The 21,753-nt window shown below is 38.3% G+C and overlaps 1 protein-coding gene across 19 annotated transcripts in view; it reads left to right on the forward strand.

Moving 5' to 3' along the window:
• Positions 1–21,753, forward strand: part of nrxn2b (neurexin 2b) — a 579,761-nt gene that overhangs the window by 411,318 nt on the left and 146,690 nt on the right. For 3 of the 19 annotated variants that reach the window (XM_027135045.2, XM_047816438.1, XM_027135047.2), the window contains exon 1: positions 12,262–13,944. The exons of the other annotated variants lie outside the window; for them this stretch is intronic. In XM_027135045.2, the coding sequence (XP_026990846.2) occupies positions 13,623–13,944 (322 nt within the window). In that variant the 5' untranslated portion in view covers positions 12,262–13,622. Of the gene's footprint in view, positions 1–12,261; positions 13,945–21,753 lie in introns of those variants that run through there. 19 annotated transcript variants of the gene reach the window in all.

Raw genomic sequence — 21,753 nt, forward strand, 5'->3', positions numbered from 1 at the left:
TTTTTTTTTTTATTAATTCTTTTCTGCACTTCAGGTGCAACCCACTCAAAGTAAAGGTTATATCTTTATTTTTTATTTAAAGGCTCCTTTCGGTTGTTTGTCTAAGGAAAGCATTTTCTATGGGTTCTACGGGAAAGTCCACATCAGAAAGAAACTTGGACTGTGTAAAAAAAAAGGTAGTTCCTTTTTTTAAATAACAGTATAGGATGGAGGGAAAGGATGATGTGGGATGTGGTAGCTCAGTGGTTAAGGTGTTGGGCTACTCATCGGACGGTCATGGGTTCAAACCCCAGGTCCACCAAGCTGCCACTGCTGGGCCCCTGAGCAAGGCCCTTAACCCTCAGTTGCTAAGTTGTAAGTCACTCTGGATAAGGGTGTCTGCTAAATGCCGTAAATGTAAATGATGTAGAGTTTGTGTTGCTGATAATTGAGGTCACTTAAATATAACAGGGATTTTTAGTCCTGGTTTTCAGTGTGTGTGTGTGTGATTATACGTTCATTAGATAATGAGTGTGTGTGTGTGTGTGTGTGTGTGTGTTGTGTGTGGTGTACTACATCTTCAGTGACTCAGTGAGGTGAAGTCTGTCTCTCACTGCTGATTTAATTAAATCACACTGTTATTTGCTCTCCTTGTCATTAAAGAAAGGAAAGCAGGGCTTAGCAGTAATTATAGCTATGCTGTCATCCCGCCACTCAATAACCCACCTCTCTGAGACGACAGATAAATGTTTAAGCCCAGCGCACACATGTTTGCGTACATATGTACCGATGTGCTGGCAGTGTTTTATTACCAAATAGAACAAACGTTCTTGGGAGTCTGACTCGATAAGAGGCAGCCAACGTGCTGGAAGATACAAGCGTGCGCGTAAACAAGACACGACCGAGAAGCTCAAAGTCTCTACGTTATTACAAAGAACAATACGCATATATCATATTATGCGCTGACACATTGAGTAGAATCTCCAGCAGAATTTCTCTGCTGCCTTTAGAAGCAAATCTGGAAAGTTTTCAACTTTCATTTTTTTGCTTTGAGTTTTGACATCCTACTTGGAAATGTCAAACTACAAAAAAGTCATAAAACAGCCAAAACTTCCCAACTCACAAAGACATATTGAAATCTTTCCTTTCCATTGGTTGGAAACGTAAGAGCATATGGCTAGATAAGGAGTTATGAAGGAAGAACACGGACATGGAGCGGAGATACGGTGTTCCCAATGTGGTTTATTCCTCTTACATTTACATTTACAGCATTCGGCAGACACCCTTATCCAGAGCGACGTACATACAGTAAGGGCTTAAATCACTAACATTGAATACATTAATGCTGGCTCACTAGGTTACATACTTAAGATACCATTAGTTTAAAACCTTTTGTTTTGTTTTGTTTTGTTTTGTTTTGGGTTTTTTTAAATACAAAAGATAAGGAAAGAAGTGCTATTGTAGTTAAAGTGTTTCCTGAATAAGTAGGTCTTCAACCGCCGCTTGAAAATAGCCAGTGAATAGCCACTCTTGTACCATAACAACGAACAAGTCACTTTTCATCTGTTTATAGTTATGTTCAAGATTCCCAAAATAAGTTCCTGGTTTTCTATTAAAATTGCATCTATAAATCAGTTGCTCCATGATTTTGGAAATTTTGCTATCACCAATATTCAGACAAGAATCACAAAATCTATTGAGTACATCTAGCAAAGAGTAATTACATTGGGATGCACTTACTGTATTTCCAGGGATTTCAGAACAGCGTAACAGATATTGCGTCATCGGGCAGGCGTGGCCTATTTGATAATCTAACCCTAATGCTAACCCCTAACCCTAGTTTTTGGTTGTTTATTTGTTTTCGAAAATAGCTTAACTTTAAGATAATAAAGCATGATAGATATAAAATATAAAATCTACCTGTATGACTGTTTTGTCCTTCATTTTCCATGGAACAAACCTCCAGAAACACGCCCATGTTACGTCGTGGTAACGAAACCCCTGGAATTTAGTGAATGCCTAATTACATGTGTCTTTACTGGTAGGAGGAAGAATCGTGTGATCGCAGTTTCACCAATCAAGTAGTTTTCTGGAAAAAAGTAGACGAATAAACTGGTCTCTTTTTTTTTACTATCCCCCAAAACCACCACCCCACCCCCACACCATCCCCCTTAGAACTAAATGAGAATAGAAAGCACACATTGTCTTGTCTTTTTCAGTGAAATAAATCTGTAACTTTTGATTTTCGGTCAGACTGGAAACTCTTTTACAAAACCGCTAAACATCCCCTCAGAGGAATCATTCCTTTACGCATGAATATATAAATGATAACATTCTAGACTTTATCTCCGAGGCTTTTCCCAGATTGTCAAGCACCTCACCCTATCAGCAACCCAGCTAAGGATCCACAGTACTGTCACCTATATTTGTGACCTTACTTGATAGATACAGATAGGGAGCTCCTGGGTCACCATCGAAGATCAGTCCAGTGATCTTAACACTGCAGCCAGTGACTCGATCTGTCAATCATGTTTAAAACTCCACCTGATGTATGAGCATGGAATACATGGACCACAGGCTATCTCCATCTTGTAGATAAGATCAGCATTGTTATTGATCAGGCTCACTCTTGTTGTAAATCCACATAAATGGGCTTGATTGACAAGTCACTGGAAGAGTGTTCATGCTTATCATCAAGAGTGTAGAAAGTTCAAGCTTTAAAAATAAACAATGCTTGGTCGTAAATTCGATCCACTGACGATTTGCCAGGGAGTTACATGGTATGGAAGACTGTAGTTTTAGGATGAGTATGAGGTCAAGTTGTTTGAGGAACTGCTGGAACTACATAATGACACTTGACCTTGACTGATTTGACTACAGCAATTGATGGTTCATCTCAATCAGTTCACTGGTCACGGTGTCGATTAGGGAGTCGGCCCTTTTTTTTCGGCCAGTCTTTTCACTGCACTGGAACGGCTCACTAAATCACTAAACCACAATGCACCGGTGCTCGCTAAGTTCTAGCACAAAAGGATGTGATATTTTCAGAAGCCTCTCAGCTGAAAACATGCTAGAAGTTAGTGTTTTTAACTTTATTTGATGCTCTGCGTATGTTTTGTTTGAGTCTAATGGCTTTGAAGCGATTGCCTGTTTCGATGATTAGAAGGATGAGTTCAATGTTGGACACTTGGGGACATGCAGGATAGCTGATATACTTGCAGGATAGCTGATCTACTGCACTGTATATACTGGAAATAGCTATGGATATAGAATGTAGCTGCTTTCCTTACACTCTGACTTTTAAAGGCTTGATGCAAGTTAACAAGGAACGACAGCGAAGGTGACTTGCGGCCCAAAGTAAATATCACTCCAGATTACAGTAGCAAGGGAAGAAGCAAGGGCAGGACAAGGGCATTGATGAAAACAGCAGTAAACCAGTTTAGCTGATTGCACCTAAGTACACCATCATGTGATATTGCATTTGATTATAATACATTATGCATCATTTTGCTCCATTCAGTCCCTTAACCCTTCCAATTACATCTGCATCTGCATCTTCTCAAGGTCTCCGTGCAATCCCGGGTAAAGGCAATGCAGCCTTCCTCCCAGTGCCACTTAGCGTCAATCAATAAATAAATGCGAAGCATCCTTTAAGCATTCAGGACAGGCTCATAATTCTATACAGAGGGCCAGATTTGTTACACTTTTAACCTTTTTACTAGGCTGTAGAGATAAGCAAAGCACTCAATGTCATGGGCTGGGTTTGTACTAATGCGCAGTTAATGCATGGGTTTTGCTTTCATGCAATAAAACATGAGGAAGAATATAGATGGATTTTTTTTTCCTTTACAATCTGATCCACTTTTATCGTTCATTCTTTCACATACACTTTTATTTCCTTTTCTCGGTCTCCCTCGAGTTGGACATTTTCATACCTTTGCGATTTTTAAATCTCATTTAGGCCGACTCGCTCCTCTGAGAGCATCCTCGACTTTTCATGTAATTAAAGCTTCTTTTTTTTTTAAATCTATACACTCATTTACTGGATTTTATGTACTACTACCAGAGCCGCTGTCATGGAACGCTAATCAAGAGAATTCAAGAGCGCTGCGGTGTAATTGATTGTAAAGCAAGGACAATGATATCTGCTCCCAATGTTCCGTTTCCTTTGTGGTTTGTGCTTTCATGTTGTATCAGTATCAGGTGAGACTGAGATCCTGTTCACAGAGCAAATTATAAAAAGGCTTTATGTTTCTAATCTTAGCAGAGTGCGTGCAGATATCTAGTCCTTTTTTTTTTTAGGACTAAAGCTGTTTGATTGGCAAAATAAGCTCCAAATCTCTGTTACAAGCTCGGTCATAGTAATAGAATGAGAACTGTATAAAATGATAGGAATTATTGCCTTTTCCTATGTATTAATGAACACAAATTTATGAGTGCAAGATAAGATAAGATAAGATAAGATAAGATAAGACTTTTGTATAAGAGATGTGTGTAGCAATGTAGATATAATATTATGACATGCACTATTACAATGCTAACTTTAATTAATAACCCAGTTTGATCAGTGTGAAAAAATATCATCTTAAAAACAAACCTTCACCACAAAAACCCTACAAACAACCCACTCGGCTTAGAAGCGCGGGTAGGCATCCGGCTAATGAGCATGAAACTGAGCTTGACAATCGTGAAAAGGCAGCCATCAACACACCCGTGAGTCGTTAAGTGCCCATTTCACTTTCGTTTTATTTTACACTCATCACTGCATGACTTGGACACACAGGACCAACAAACACCAAACCAACAAGGTGTGTAGAACTTCAGCAGGTATATAACTATATATATATATAACTATAGCAAACTATCAGGTTATTAAGGTCAGAAGATGTCATGAATACAAAATGTGCAAATGGCAAATGGGAGTGAAAAATGTGCCGAAAGAAAAAAAAAGAAAAAGCATAATAAGATATAAAATAGGCAGAGGAGCTTTGTAGCCACGTTCTCAATATGCGTGGGTGTCCTCGTGTCAGAGACTGCGAGACCTGGTCATGGTGTCAGACCAAATGAGTCCTTTAGAAATCACCCTGGAATTATACTGCCTCACTGGGAGCAGGTTACAGCCACTGTGCTGCAGTCCAGACATTTTCAAAAGTGTGAGTTATTTAAAAGTGTCAGTATTTAACGATCAGAGATTATGGAATGATATTTAGCTTGCTAGCAATGTTTTTTGAATATGGGATTGTTTCTCTAAATGCCTACAGTACACAGAGAGAGTGTGAGAGAGAGAGAGAGAGAGAGAGAGAGAGAGAGAGAGAGAGAGTTGATCATGAACGTACTGTATTAGTAAAGGTATAAGTTAAATTTGTGTGTATCCTTTTTGTCTATCCAAAGTTTCTATCTAAAGGATTCAGTGAAGACGGTTTTCTTCATGCAAATGTATGTTGGTCACTCATAAAGTGCACATTTTTGACACAGCTCTGGAGTTTTGTCAGCATCACTATATGATTTGCATGTAATGACGCCCACAAAACTCCATAAAAGGTCAAGTGCAATGCAGGCTAGGAGTACGGAATGAGCTATCAAGGCTGAATGGCAGAAATTAAAGTTATTTTTATTTTTTATTTTGGTATTATTATTATTATTATTATTATTATTATTATTATTATTATTATTATTATTATTATTATTATTATTGATGGTTATTATTGTTGTTGTTGATGTTGTTGTCGTTATTATTATTATTAACGATAACAACAATAATAATAATAATAATAATAATAATAATAATAATAATAATAATAATAATAATAATAAGCAAATGCTATACATTATTTATCATTAAAATTTTTACCCCTCATTCATTTGAAACATTTTTATTTCAAGGTCTTTTTCAGGTCTCTAACGAAAGCATTGTTTAAAAACTTAATTTTGTTTTGCTCTTCCGTTCCTGGTGATTGTTTGGTCATTTTAATTTACCCCTTTTATTTTTATGCATAGTCACTTAACTCCAGAGAGAGAGAGAGGAGGGGTTTTATGCCTCAAGGGGGCAAAAAGGAAGAAGAGAGCTTGCACATTCTCCACAGGTCCACTTACTCAGTGAGCGTTATTCAAGCCTCTGAGGAAATATAGAGAGCAAAACAAGATTAGGGCTGAACGGAGTTAAAAAAGAAAAATGGTAAGTTATAAACAGGATGCTCTTAAAGAACAATTTAGTGGTCTCAGGATAAAAGTGTAAAAGCGTCGGGTAAAATACTCGGGCAAGTGTAAGCGTGCTTTTAAAGAGCCTGAATGTACTTCCTAAGCTAGCAGAGTGAACAAGCACTTTGAATTGGATTTTATAAGAGATTTTTCTTCTTACAATACAGTGTGTAAGAAAAATATATATTGAACAACTGCAAACTCTGTTCTGATGCCACAATTTCACCCTTTGTTGTGCCCTGGTTAATTAACTAGGCTTTTCATCAGAGGTCATGCATTAATCCAGAGTTTGAAAGCCAGCGTGTGCTTCTTTCTGGACACGTAAAGATACCGAATCTTTCTTAGTAAATTCCAGAGTCATAGGGCAGCTGAGTGCAAGTGGCTAGGAATGCGAAGTGGACCATTTTGCATACATGAGCTAGCAGATTCAAATGGTGTCTAGTGTCGCAATAATTGATGGGGGGTAAACAATGCAATTCTTCACATTCAGAGAGCAGAATTGGCAATGCTTCAACTCCCAGCTACAATCTAACAGCATCACTGGAATTTTAACTCTCTGATAATACTTAAGGGCCCAGAGACATAGCTTTTCAGTATTCGGTTTCATACACTTCATACTGGTCAGGATAGACTCGGATGCATAGTATATCCTGGGTGTGATGCAGGAATACACATTTTGTATAGTAGGGCATCGAGCAAACCCACATTCATACATTCATTCAAATCCACCATTGTTTTGTGGAGAACATGGAGACCTTGAAAGAAAATGGGAAAATCCAACCTGTGACCCTGTAACAGTGTCACAATGGCAAAAATCACATATTGGTAAAAATGGACACATGGAGTTCTTGCTAATTATATTGTCCTGTCCTTGTGTGTATCAAGCCTTTTCATAAGCAAGTCTCTCAAAGCAAAAGATTTTACATTTACAATCCAATAAAACCGTTATTCAATTTATTCTATCAATTTATTCCACTTTTATTCATTCTTTCTCCCATCTTGATGGCTGTATTAACAGCAGCTAACATACAGTACTTGTCTCCTTTTTTTTTAATCCTTCTATAGAACCAGGTTTTCCCAAAGCCTGTATTTAACTGTTCAACTGAAGCATGCTTATTCCCTGTCGGTGGCATTATTTAAGAGGCAGCAAAATGGACTGCTGTCTCAACAGCCACTGAGCTTAGTAAGGAGTCCATTTCATGAGATTCCCAAAGACACGATCATTACACGGGGAGTTAGTGCCACTAATCTGTATATTAATTTATCTCCACGTACCATTGTGCTCACATCTGTTCACAGACGTAGAATGCTTAGCTTGCCAAGGAACCACCGTTCCGTCACAATTTGCTGTAATAGCAAAAATAATAGCAATACAAAATGTTGTATTTTCTGTGGCTTATTGCATTGCTTCGGTAGATATATTTATCCTTATATTTGAGACAGGATATTGTGTAAATGTAGTTAAGCAGATTAAATGGAAGGGCAATAATGAAGGGTATAACAATGTTTCTTTGGGATTTGACCTAGCAAGATGTCTGGTCATAGAACCTTGTCTGCTGAGCCATAATAATAATAATAATAATAATAATAATAATAATAATAATAATAATAATAATAATAATAATAATAATGACAATCATTTCGTCTTCTCAGTCTTCAGTACAATTCGAGAGATTATCACCTAGAACATTTCTCCATGTAAGATGTACCTGTTACAGCAAACCGGTATATTTAATCATGGATATACAAATGGATATTTATTTAAAATAAAGGCAACTAGCCAATTTCTGAATTTCAGTTGTGACTGATCAAGAATCAGTTTTGTTTTTGTTTATTTTAATCTATATCTAATGCCACCGATCCTCAAACAAAACTGTTTGAACTGATAGTGCAGTCTCTGCTATTGGCAACACTTAACACTAAAATATAAATTTTAAGTAGAACTTCAGTTTGCTAACTGTTCATCCAAACCAAATTCATGACCGACTAGCTGGAGGTCTGAAATTCTAAGCCACTGTTAGTTTTGTAACTAAAGCAATTCAGTGTTAAGTATATGTTTTGGGCAAAATCAACATATAATGCAAACAGCATTCTGAAATGATTATTCGCAGGTAATGTGGTAGCTTAGTGGTTAAGGCGTTGGACTACTGATCAGAAGGCCATGAGTTTGAATCCCAGGTCCACCAAGCTGCCCCTGATCCAGGCCCTTAACCCTCAGCTGTATAAAATGAAGTCACTCTGTATAAGGGTGTCTATTAAATGGCAGAAATGTAAATGTAATCCTTCCTAATGACGCCACAGAAAGAAAACTACCTGTTATCTGCTCAAATGGAAATATTTTCAACCCATACAAAAGCCTGAAACAGAGCTTAATGTTTGTGCACCACGCAGCACCCTGTGCAACTCATCATTGTTAATAAATGACTTCTAGCTGATCGTTTGTCATTTATTGCATCAGACTCAGTGAGAAGTGGCCATTAGGACAACGAAACTGGTCGGCTTGTGCGTTTTTCTACATCAGTTGACAGCACTCAATCATGCCTTGAAGCACAATATGAATCTGTGACCTATTTCCCAGAGCACAAAGAAAAGAGGCTTTCTCTCATCCACTTGTCCTGTGTTTGACTTCAGGCACATTTGCTGCAGACACTTGGGAGGGCGAGTTTAGTAACAGAGATGATGTACGACGGAACGAGAAGATACGTGGACACGGACGTTTACGGTTTGACGTAGAATTTACAATGATTGATGCCTTGCTACGGGTTACATGGGAGAAACGTTTGAACCTGATATTACTGGTCAGACCAAACATAGATAATACTCTCCCAATGGAAATGCAGGTTCACTGACAGGGGAAAGGATGTGGAATATTTTGCAAACCTTAGGTAAGGTATCAAGTCTGGGGTTATTTCTGATCTCTGGTCTATAAATGCAGTATAAAATGTGCGATCTATAATGTTTCTAAGCATAAAAGCTTATGTTTTATTGACAAATTCTTTTTGCTAGATTTTTCTTCTTAGCCATGTCAAGGAATAGATGTCTCATGCTAAATTTCTGAAGTGAATGATTCTCTTAGCACTCTTACTTCTCAGTGTATTTCTGTTTTTTTTTTATTTTTTTTATCAGTTCTCACTTCTGTAATGAAAATGCTGCAAAAAAGGGCTAGGGGAAGAAAGGGTAATTGAATAAAATCATAGAGGGATTAAAGAATCCCTTCCTCAAGCTAGGAAAGCATCTTATTGTTGGGACATCAAGACTTGCAGTGTGATTAATACAGGATTTAATCCCCACCACTGGCTTTTCTGTTGGGCATACAGTAGGTCTTGGTTAAGACGTGAATGTCGAACAGACAAATAAGGAGGAAACAAAAAGTCTCACCTGGCAGCCAGGTAATGTCTGAGACCCTTATGGCGAGTTTCTGCCTGATGCTACAACACAGATGTAGCAGCAAACGACTTTTTTCTGTACCTTGCAGTTCCTTAAGTGACTAACTAGCCATTCTCTTTGCACATAACGCCTGCTTGTGGAACAGCAGATTTCTTTACTTTCACAAACATAATAGATAATAGTTCACTGCAAACATTTTCATTAAGATGAATGAAGTAATGACTAAGTGAATAATACATAATACTGACAGAAGTACAGTCACTGTACTCCATTACGGTCAAATGTTCTTAATTGATTCAATCTGTCCATAATTTAATAGCCAGTGATTATTTTTTTAACTGTCTGAAGCTCATTCAGATCCTGTCAAAGCTTCTAGTTTTCATGAACTTGTGCCGAGCGTAGGCTCAGACTCCAGTTCCCAGCTGATAAGACTGGCTCCTGATGCGATCTTCTACTTCCGTAGCTCGTACAACTCAAGGTCTGAGGTCGAAATGCTTTTCTGCTCAGCACAATCGTACAGAAAGGATATTTCCCGAACTATCAGTTGATCACTTTAACAATATATAGACTTCCTGTTAGAATTACATTAAACTTTCTAGTTATTGAATTGCACAGTTTGGGAACATAGTGCACAGTTATAGAGGGAATTATTATTATTATTATTATCCCATTATTTTATGGGACTCCCATTAGAGTCTGGGACCTGTCCAGATTTCTTCCTCATATCATCTCACAGATGTTTTTTTTTTTCCTCACCACTCTTTACTTTGGCATTGTCATTAGGGATAAAATGATACCTTTATCATTTATGTTGTGAATTTTTATAGTTCTCTAAAATGCAGATTCCATTATTAAAGGCAACTATACAATAAAATTTTACTAGCTATATTATTTAACTCAACAAGGCATTTCTAATTGCAGATATGCCCCTCAGTTTTATTACCAGTCCACATAAGCTCTAGAGACTGCGTCAGTGAAAATCCCAGGAGATCAGCAGTTTCTGAAATGCTCAAATGAGCACACCTGAGACTACCAACCATGTCACAATCAGATTTACAGCATTTACTGTAGCAGACACCCTTATCCAGAGTGACTTACATTTTATTGCAATTATACTACTGAGCAATTGTGGAATAAGGACCATGCTCAGGGGCCCAGCAGTGGAACCTTGGCATACCCGGGTCTTCAAACTCACAACGTTTCTTTTAGTAATCCAAAACACCTTAAACACTATGCTACCACATCCCTATTACAACTGAGGGTTAAGGGCCTTGCTCAAGGGCCCAGCAGTGGAACCTTGGCATACCTGGATTTCAAACTCACAACCTTCCTATCAGTAGTCCAAAACACCTTAACCACATCCCCTATACAACTGAGGGTTAAGGGCCTTGCAAAAGGGCCCAGCAGAGGAACCTTGGTGTACCTGGTATTCAAACTCACAACCTTCCTATCAGTAGTCCAACACCTTTAGCACTAGGCTACCACATCCCCTATACAACTGAGGGTTAAGGGCTTTGCACAAGGCCCCAGCAGTGGAACCTTGGTATAACTGGTTTTCAAACCCACAACCTTCCTATCAGTAGTCCAAAACACCTTAACCACTAAGCTACCACTTCCTCTATACAACTGAGGGTTAAGGGCCTTGCAAAAGGGCCCAGCAGAGGAACCTTGGTGTACCTGGTATTCAAACTCACAACCTTCCTATCAGTAGTCCAACACTTGTAGCACTAGGCTACCACATCCCCAATACAACTGAGGATTAAGGGCATTGTTTAAGGGACCAGCAGTGGAACCTTGGTATAGCTGGGTTTCAAACTCACAACCTTCCTATCAGTAGTCCAACACCTTAACCACTAGGCTACAACATCCCCTTTACAAGTGAGGGTTGTACACCTTGGTGTGGTTAAAGGCCTTGCTCACATTTTTCTACCAAAAGTCAATGTGAACATTAACTGATGCTCTTGACTTGTTCTTGCATGATGTTATGATTTCCACAGCTACAACATGATTGGCTGATTGTATATTTGACAAATGGTTCCTCTCTCAGATTTGCTTGACCATGTAGCCCTGAATCTCCCACCTTCCTCGGATTTTTCTTTCAAATCTGTTCATTCCGCCTGTTCATTTTCATATCTACTAAGTAGGAAAGCCATAACATCAAAAAGGAAAGGGACTTAAGCAGATAAAATATCTGTGTGCTGCCAAAAAAAAAGAGAGGGATGAAAGAAAAGTAATGAAGAGGGGAAAAAAAAGAAGGAAATACAAACTCTGTCTAAATATAGGCACTCGCACTGATGACTGGGGAAAAGTTGCTCAGTTCTTTAGACTAAATTATTTATTTTGTCAAGAAATCAGCCATGTGCGAATAAGCATGTGTGTGTGTGTGTGTGAGAGAGAGAGAGAGAGAGAGAGAGAGAGAGAGAGACAGTTAGCAACCAGGAGAATAAAAGTGAGATCTCAATCTGTTCATTTTGTATTTTACTGACAATTCAGCATTGCAGTCTAACAAAACAGAAGATATCTAATTGTCTATTTTATTTTATTTTTTATTTTTTTTTAATCTGTGGTTTGTGTGTCAGTCTTTATATGTGTATGCAAGCAGGTCTGCATGCCAGTCACCCCCTCCTCTCTGTCTCCTTCTCAGTTTCTCTCCCTCCCACCCTCTCTCTCACTCTCTCTGTCTGCATTGCTCTATCTTTCAGTCTGAGACCGAGGCTGTGGAGCACGGAGCAACAAACCTACACACACTCACACACACACATATACATACACACACACACAAACACAGGCACACTGGTCACGTCCGTAGTACTGCCATCCTCTTTCTCTTTTCCTCTCTCGTGTCCTTTCACTGCCGTTGCGTTTTGCTCGCGCTCGCAGATGTATTCCAGCCAGCATCCCAGGACGGATTTTTCTCTCTTCTCTCATGAATCTGTGATCGCCTCGGAGCCGCACGCGCAACACGAGCCTCCTGCGCTCAAAGTCCCACCACATCATCACAGCTTTTGCTGAGCAACGAAGAAACCTCAGCATTGGAGGTGTGGAAAAATAGTGAGAGATCAGGAGGGAGAAGGGCTTCTGGGAGAGTAGGTTGTTTTCCTCTTGTGTTGTGATGCAAAGCAGCCGGAGAGGAGACATCCGGCTGTCTTCGTCTTCTCATCCTTGATGGCACTCGTTCAGATGTACATCTCTCAGGAAAAGTATACAGGATTGGTCTTAGAGTTAGTCTGTTTCGGCTTGAATCGTTTTGTATTTTTTTCCTTTTTTCTCGCTTTTACGGCTGTTCCGTCCTCCTCCTCCCCTTCTCTGCTGCAGACTTTGCCGTGTTCAGCGTTCCTCTGAGGATCGTAAACTGTATTCGGCTGCTCTTCGGTCGTCAAAGATTTGATCTTTCTTTCATTTTAATTGAGATTTTATTTTGTTCCTCAAATTTTTTTCATTTATAGATTTTTATTATTTATATATTTTTTCCTTTGATGTCATGTATATGGTCATGAAATAATTAATGCAGTATGGAGATATTTGCTTGATAATAATTGCTTGGCATGTTAATTGGAAGTCCCTTTAACATGATATCGAGCTCGAGGATCGGTGAGACAAGTGTCGCAGCCACACCGAGCGCTTTAAAATATTACCTATAAAGACAGATGACTGATGTTTGAAGTTCATTTAGTTTCCATGGCTGTCAGTTTTGGATGAGAGAACACCTGATTGTAGGTCCTGTCTTCCAATTGTTGTTTATTTTTGGACATCTTCTTTTTTCCTTCTGTTTTTGACTTTTTTTTTTAAAGGATCTGTTTTTTTTTTGTTGTTGTTGTTTTTTTTTGTCGAGCTTCAGAACATTCCGGAGGAATACAGAATTGTGTCGTCGTCGGAATACACAGCTGCAACCCCTGGAGCAGGATTCGTCTTATATGTTTGATTGGATATTTTGCCCTGAACGTGTCTTTGTAAACATTTTTTGAGGAATTTTTTCCTCTTTTTTTTTTACTGCCGATATCTGAAGTCACCCCTTCTCACAGGGAATCTAGGAATTATGGATCCTGCATTGGTCTGATATGTCTTTTTGTTTCTATCATATGAGGAGGCAGGGCATGGAAGTCCCACTCCCCTCTCCGTTCCCTCTTGGGGCAGTTGTTTTGCTTAGCGGATTAGTACTCACCCCACATACCACGCCCGCAGCCCCACCAAGAGTGCTCTGGGACAGTTTATGGAGGCTAGTTCTGTCCTTGTCCTTACTAGCTTTCCCTGGTCCTGCTGTTTCAGCTAGAGTCTCGTCCAGTCTTAGCACGACTCACCATGTCCACCATTTTCACAACAAACATGGCACTGTGCCTATTGCCATCAACAGGATGCCCTTCCTTACACGTGGGGGCCATGGTAGGTCACATTTTCATTTTATTATATTTCTATGCTACTGATTAACACTTTTGTCCCAAATAATGACTTGTATGTGTGCCAAGTTTTGGGTGTCTATGGTTGATTGGCAATCTTACTTTCAGTTGTGACTCCATTATGTTTGAGAAACAATCATTGTAAAAATGTGTCCTTGCCAATAGTCCTACAAAGCAAAGTGTCTTGATCCCATAAAAGTCATATTTCAAGCTCGAGACAGCATCTTTTTCAGCATTTTGTTAAGCAATTTTAACACTAACATCAGGACCTAAGGTCAAGGAAGTGGCACACAGTACCCAGGTAGTATCCACTCTCAGACCTTTCTAATTCAACATCATCCCACGCTCATATATGATATGATAAAGCACAACTGAAACGGACCACTGACTAAGCCTTGAGTAACTTTCAAGTCTATACTGCCATGGGGCACTAGCTTAGTGCTGATATTTCAAGCTTTTCATCAGAGAGAAGGGTAAGAAAGAGTTTCCATGACCATGGTAGTGGGACCAGGTGTAACACTGCAGATCTCACTGGAGATCTTCATCAAGTCTCTTGCCATTGAAAGGCTTTTTAATGCAATTGTAGTGTTTCAAGCTCAAACGACTGAAATTAAGAATCACTCAATGCTACTGTGGATAAAGCAGCGTAATTATGGTATTATTAAGCTCAGTGGGCCGCCCACTCAAGCGGCGTTGTAGGTCAAGTTCATTTTTTCCTCCTTTAGAAATCTAAATCCCTTCTTATCTTGAGAAACAATAAAAGCTGTGAACTCACGTCCGTATGTATGTAGATACTGTACTTACTTGTTAAAATAGATACCCTATTTTGACCGTGTATGTAGCGATAAATATAAATTATTAAGTGCAATTGTAGTGAAAGCAGTTATTATATTGCAAGCTGTTATTACAGTGCAATGTACATTAGAAACTGGAAAGAGGAATTGTTATATGTAGGAGGCTGCTGGGCAGCTTATTAAAGAATATATTATAGAGTTCATGATGTTGTGATTGGTAAATGGTGGGTGTTAGAGTTGTTCTCAGTTTGTGTGTTCTCAATTCAGGGGTACATTTATAAACTGCTATGAAATCTGTCTGATAGTCAACATACCCATAGTCTTGCTCTTAAGAAGTATAGCCACTTTCGCCAACAAGTTGTTCAACCTCCTTTCCTCGCAATCATCGATTTATTGTGCTTTAGTCGACTGCCTCGACTTGAATCTTTTATTCTTCGAGCAAGCCAGCAGATACATCACTTCTGTAGGCTATGGTATTACCTTTTGTATCAAACCATCAAATTGGATGACAACACTACTACTACCCAGTCCTGTGAAGAGTCCTTAAGACAGGGCACTGAATAAGGATAAGTCCTTGAGTGTTGCTAGTGTTCAGAATCAATGATGTATTGTCTAGAGCAGGGGCAAGTCTTTGAAAGATTCCATGACCCACTAGTGGAAGACCTTTCCTAATCCAACTCTCTGGAAAAGACTTTGAGAACATCAGTAAAGGTTGTGCCAGCCAAGGTTGTGTTGTGTGTAAGGAGGGAATTGTGATAAATCCTCAGAAGGCTCACGATTACTCTTCTTCAAGCAGAATAGCGTTGTTTGTATGGCAGCCAGGATTGCCTCTATGGAACTGTTAGGGATATAAGCAAATTCTAGGGGGAAGTCTAGCGTATTGGCCGGTGTATTGTGCTGGATGTTGGCCATAATATCCATTGTCACAAAACATTTTGTGATTAATCAAAAACAAAACACTTGCTTGTAGTCATTGAGGTGCACCACCTCGGTTTTCTGGGAGTAGTAGTTATTTCAAAGTAAGCACTGGGAATTTCTGGCTCATTGGTTAGAGCGATGTACTACTAATTAGAAGGTTGTTCATTTGAATCTTGGTACCGATAGACCCTTGGCAAGGCTCTGCTCAGCTCAGTTGAATTGTAACTCAATTCTAACTCGGTTTGGATAAAAAAAAAAGCATCCACCATATATATAAAATTAAGTGAATTACAAAAAGTTATGTGTACTGTAGATCCTAAAGATTATGCTCAAAATTATCCACCTTTGCTTCAGTGGATCTCACCTAGATACTACAGGATTGTACCGAACTGTTGTTATAATAATAAAGACAATCCCATGCTCATCCTCTGACTTCTATTCATAGTATATTATAGTATATACTGTAGCTGTGGAAGAGTCAAGTCAGTCAAGAAGCTTTTTTTAAGAGTAATGATTTACTGTCACCCAGAAAACTTCCCTTTTTGAGTCTGGTTCTTCTCAAGGTGCCTTCCACATGTGCTCATGTCTCAGGGAGTTTTTTTAGTGGCTTGCTCATTAGAAATACTGTATAAGTCTACATCCAGCTTTCTGTGTTATGGCAATGTTTACTTGTGAGTAGAACAATAGCTGGTTCCTTGACCCCTGCCTTAAAGACATGGCCAGTCTTTGGAACAGGCAGTGGGCAGTATTTGCTCAAGTGCTTAAGGCTCTGGGTTGTTGATTGGAGGATCTGTGTTCAAGCCCCAGCACTGCCAAGCTGCTAGTGTTGGACCCTTGAGCAAGGCCCTTAACCCTCTCTGTTTCAGCAGTGCTATGTCATGGCTGTCCCTGTGGCTCTGACCACAACCTCCGGAGTTGGGATATGCGAAGAAAGAATTTCACTCTGTTAATGTATATGGGACAAACTACAGGCTTCTCTATTCTGTTCTAATCTTGCAATGGAGATGAGAATTCATGGATTTAGGATTCATGGCTTTTGTACCTGAAACCTTCTCCTGTTGCTTACAACTGACTACTTTTCAGTCAAGCCTAGATGATGTAAAGCTGGCAAATAAACCTTCTTTTAATTTCTCCACTATTCCTGCCTTTTTTTTTATATAGCCTGTGTTATGTTTCAGTTTTTGCCACATGCTTTAATGTTTCTCACGATACTTTTTTTAAAACATTCTCTTGCCACCTTCTGGTGCTGCTCTCATCCATATCCACATTTATCGCTCGCTCATTTTATCCTCTCGCTCAGCACGGCTTTTAGCCATAATCTGTATCAATCAAGCATCTGTGTCTGCCAAACAGGCGCACACATTGCAGTCAATTGCCTTCAGCTCAGTCTGTATTGACGTTATTGGCTCTTGGCATCCCTTAGTGCTCATCCATGAATTAAATTTATAATGTCTACCATTCGCCAAGGAACTTAGTCACAATTTATATGCCTAGCTCTGAAGCATCATTTCTCCAAAGAGAGAGAAAATCTAGTTTCTTCCTTTTCCCGCAGCACCAGTACATACACACTCATACAGGGACCTAGAGAAACCGATCCTGAGTTTAAGCACTGAGCAGTGAACTGAGATTCTTGATGTACTGAAATGGCAGCCTAAATCCAATAGACGGTCCTCTTTCTCCCTTTAAATAGCAATGTCCCTTTTACCGTCTCTGCTTTCTTTCTTCCTTCCTTTCTTTTTCTTCCTCTGCTGGTTCATATAATTGGATTGCAGCTCCCTTGCATCTCAAGTTGCTAAGCTGTTTAAATTTACATAATTAACATGGAAATGTTTGGCATATCCCTCCACGGATTTGAGACTGTCAGCCGATACAGATGAAAAAGTGGCAGTAAAAAAAAAATGCAGTTTTGAGCCTGAAGGATAGCAAAAAATAGTGACTAGACTCTCGTCACCTTTCTCTCAATCTGTTTAGTTAACATTTCCCAAGTTTTCTATTTTATTTATTTATTTATTATTATTATTATTATTATTATTATTATTATTATTATTATTATTATTATTATTATTATTATTATTATTGTTTTTGTTGTTGTTGTTGTTGTTGTTGTTGTTGTTATTATTATTATTATTATTATTATTATTATTATTATTATTATTATTATTGAAAGGCATTTCTACAAAGATACTCGATGTCATTCCTGTTCCGCAGTTAAACATTTGCAGTTAAACATTTGCCGACTTTGCACTGTATTGAGAATCCCTATTCTGAGCTCTGAAAATAAGCCTGCAAAATAATTGACTCCTTTCTTTAAGCTTCATGCCGTGAAAACCATTTGGACAAGTCGAAATTTATTCGGTCTGGATAGTTTTGTTAGCGACAAACAAAAGTGAAGAATGGCTTAGAGCTTTCAATATGAAATTACATTAATCTTGCAAGTTAGCACAGCTAGAGCCTGTAGGATTTGACTCCTGGCACAAGTATTTATCTCTCTTTTGAACAGAGTCAACTGATGGGATCCGTCAGTCTTCTTTTCCAGCCTGGAGGATAAGTGAAAGGGGCTTACATTCTGAATACTTGCTTATAAGACAGATTGGGATTCACATCACAATAATAATCATGCCATTTAACATGCAGTATTCAGGTGAACTCTCATTTTTCGAGCATCTCGGATGTTATTCAAATGATTGGCTCAGATCTGATTGGCAAAGTGTGATTGCTTCAAACGCGTGTAGAAGGGAGATACGAGTACGAACAAGGGCTGTATATGACCCTCTTCAAATCCTGTGAGAGAGGAGTGTCTAGTTATTGCTGGTGATTAATAGACAGCTCTCTAGTTGATGGATGCGGGGTGCGTGCATGGTCACGAGTCCCTGAGCCGCAATTCTGCTCACTCTGTGCAGATGTGTGTACTACAATTCATTATCCCCCATTGAACAGCCCGCTTGTCGCATCCTCAGCCAGTGGATTTTGATTGGCATTGCCAAATTAGTCTCTACATTCTCATTCTGCAGAATCCTAGTTATTTTTTTCTGCTCTCCAAAGTTCAAAAGACGAAGGAAAAACCAAAATCACCTTCTTCTATTCTGCATTATTCTGTTGACTTTTTGCAGTGAGTCACCCTAACACTGGCATCATTGTCTAAATATTGGAGAACAGCGTCTAAGAATTGTCAGCAGTCCAACATAGCATTGCTACAATGGCTTTCTCCATGCGACTTCTATTTCTGAATATAATATAAATTTGGTCTTTTATTCCAGGACTTTTTTCAAGACGATCCATTTGTGCAAGAGTGGGGCAAGATGACTAAAATATTTAACTCAATTCAATTCAATTTATTTGTGTGGCACTTTTAACAACTGACATTGTCTCAAAGCAGCTTTACAAAAGCATAGAAACAATAAAAATTGCAAAGATAAAAATGTAATTACTAATAATCTCTAACGTCTATCCTTACTGAAAGTGACCCATACTCAGAATTCGTTCTCTGTGTTTAACCCATCCAAAGTGCACACACACACACAGCAGTGAACACACACACACCATGAACACACACCCGGAGCGGTGGGCAGCCATTTATGCTGCGGCACCCTGGGAGCAGTTGGGGAAGTTTGGTGCCTTGCTCAAGGGCACCTCAGTCGTGGTATTGCCGGCCCGAGACTCGAACCCACAACCTTAGGTTTAGGAGTCAGACTCTCTAACATTTAGGCCCTTACAGTAAAGTAAATTCAAGAAATTTCTACAGTAAACAATATGTGGCATGATGCATAGGCTTGCCAATAGATTAATTTTGTAAATTCTAAAAAAAAAAAAAAAAAAAAAAATTTAAAAAATAAAAGAAAATAATAATTTAAATTATTAGACAATATGTTTGCAACAGGACCACAAATATAAAGATCGTATGTGAAGTTCAGTTATTTTAATAACTTATTAAAATTGTGCATTTAAACAATGGTTAGGATTTTTTATTTTTTTTGGCAGGAATTTTAATAAGCCAGTTTTACCAAATTCCAACAAAAATTCCAAAAAAAAAAAAGAGAGATAAGCAGAGAACATCTTTTCCATCAGTCAGCAATGATATAATCCCAACCTATTTCCCAGCATGCCTGATGGATCAGAAGCAAAGCTTGTTTGACTCTTGGCCATGATTAAAGTTGCTGATCTGAATCATCCCCCTACTCAATAGTGCCAGATCTTTTTTTTTTTTTTTTTTACAAAAAGGAACAAAATCTCTGAAATGCCTGAGCAAATAGCCAGATTGCTAGATCGAAACCAATATTGGTAGAGGGTCAGAGTCAATGATGTGAAAATTTGTTGAGATCACGTTTGACTAACTGCCAGGATTTCTTGTGAAAGTCAAAAGCTGCTAGGTTTAACTTCTGAATTGTCATATGTTCCACTGACAAACAAAACCTGGTGTCTGTTAGCAAAACTCGGTCAGAGGAGAAAAAAAAATCAGTATGCTGTATAAATATAAAAGCTCGAGGATAAATAATTGCAGAGACGCAATGAAAGAAAGATTTCTCGATGGATTTTGATTTTGATTTTCATTCCGTTTCACAGACAAATATGTTGTATGATTTGCACATGAATCATGCATTTAAATGTACAGTATACATAATACTTTATAATGCTAGATATTAGCCTATATTAATAGATCATAGAGTCACACTTTATTAAGCATGAGTACATGACTTCATAATATCAGGATAAATCCCATTATAATACAGTATAAAATAACATTGTCGATACTAATGTTATAATGCACTATAACATAGGATCTGGAATATTATACAGTATGTGGTTACACTTGAACTATAATGAACTATAAACACATTTATATCACGTTACGAGATGCAGTCATAAGGCAGTCAAAGATCCTTTTAATTATTTATTCAAATGTTTTACACTACATAGTTGTCTTTATTATGCGTTATGAACTGTTAACAGGACAGCAGAAAGTGGTAGGAAAAAGAACTTAGCTAGTCCTGAACTTCACATACAGTATTCTAAGCCTTATAATGTATTATAAACAGTTCTATAAAGTGTAATGATTTTTCATACAAAACTCCTCATAATGTATATAATGCCCTATGAATGCATTATAAAAGGCTATGAATGTATTAAAAAGTTATTATACCTGTATCCATTTTTTGATCGCCATATACATTATTACCTATGAACACATAGGTCATTATGTATGTATCCATTTTTTGATCGTACATATAATGTACATAATCTATGAACACATATGTAACATTTGATAATAGATTCATAAAGCAAATTAGTCTTTATATGTACCCATCACCATGCCCCAGTTTGTATTACGGGTGTGGTATGAAGATATAATACTGATATAATGCATTATAAACACTTCTTTTAACAATTTGTGTAAGCATTATTAAAAATGCTACAATGCATCTTAACATGTTATGAATGTACGTATTTGCATGTCATGTACATTTGGCCGTCATACAACACATCGAGTCTTATACCCATGCTCAACGAATGAATCACGGTCATGCAGGTAAATATAATTAACACAAATTATGATTATCATGTGCTATAAGGCATTGTGTATGCTATAAAACATGTTATAAACACATGTGTAAAGGAGAGAGTCAGAAAAAGAAAGGCATGTCGTGATTTTGTAGATGTTAAAGACGACGCAGAGAACTGTGAGGATTGTACAGATGCACGTTTGTGTATTATTTCGTTTAAAAGAGGAACCTTGTTCTGTTTTCAATAGATATTATTGGGGTCTCTTGTGTTTGTCGACGCTCTGTGTCCAAACATCGTGAATGGAACAGGAGGTGGCTTGTGTCACTTCACACATTAGGCTATATTAATTATTGCGACAGCTCCAGTAATTACATGTCTAAGATGTCTCATGTCCTTGAATAGATGATAGACATGCAAACGTGTGTGTGTGTGTGTGTGTGTGTGTGTGTGTGTGTGTGTGTGTGTGTGTGTGTGTGTGTGTGTGTGTGTGTGTGTGTGTGTGAGAAGCAAAGCAGTAACATAGATTATTCATGTAGTCAAGCCTCATTGCTATGCTGTTTGTGAAGTGTACATGTTCTGTTGAT

Source organism: Tachysurus fulvidraco, chromosome 7 (assembly GCF_022655615.1).
Source record: "Tachysurus fulvidraco isolate hzauxx_2018 chromosome 7, HZAU_PFXX_2.0, whole genome shotgun sequence".
Lineage (NCBI taxonomy): Eukaryota > Metazoa > Chordata > Actinopteri > Siluriformes > Bagridae > Tachysurus > Tachysurus fulvidraco.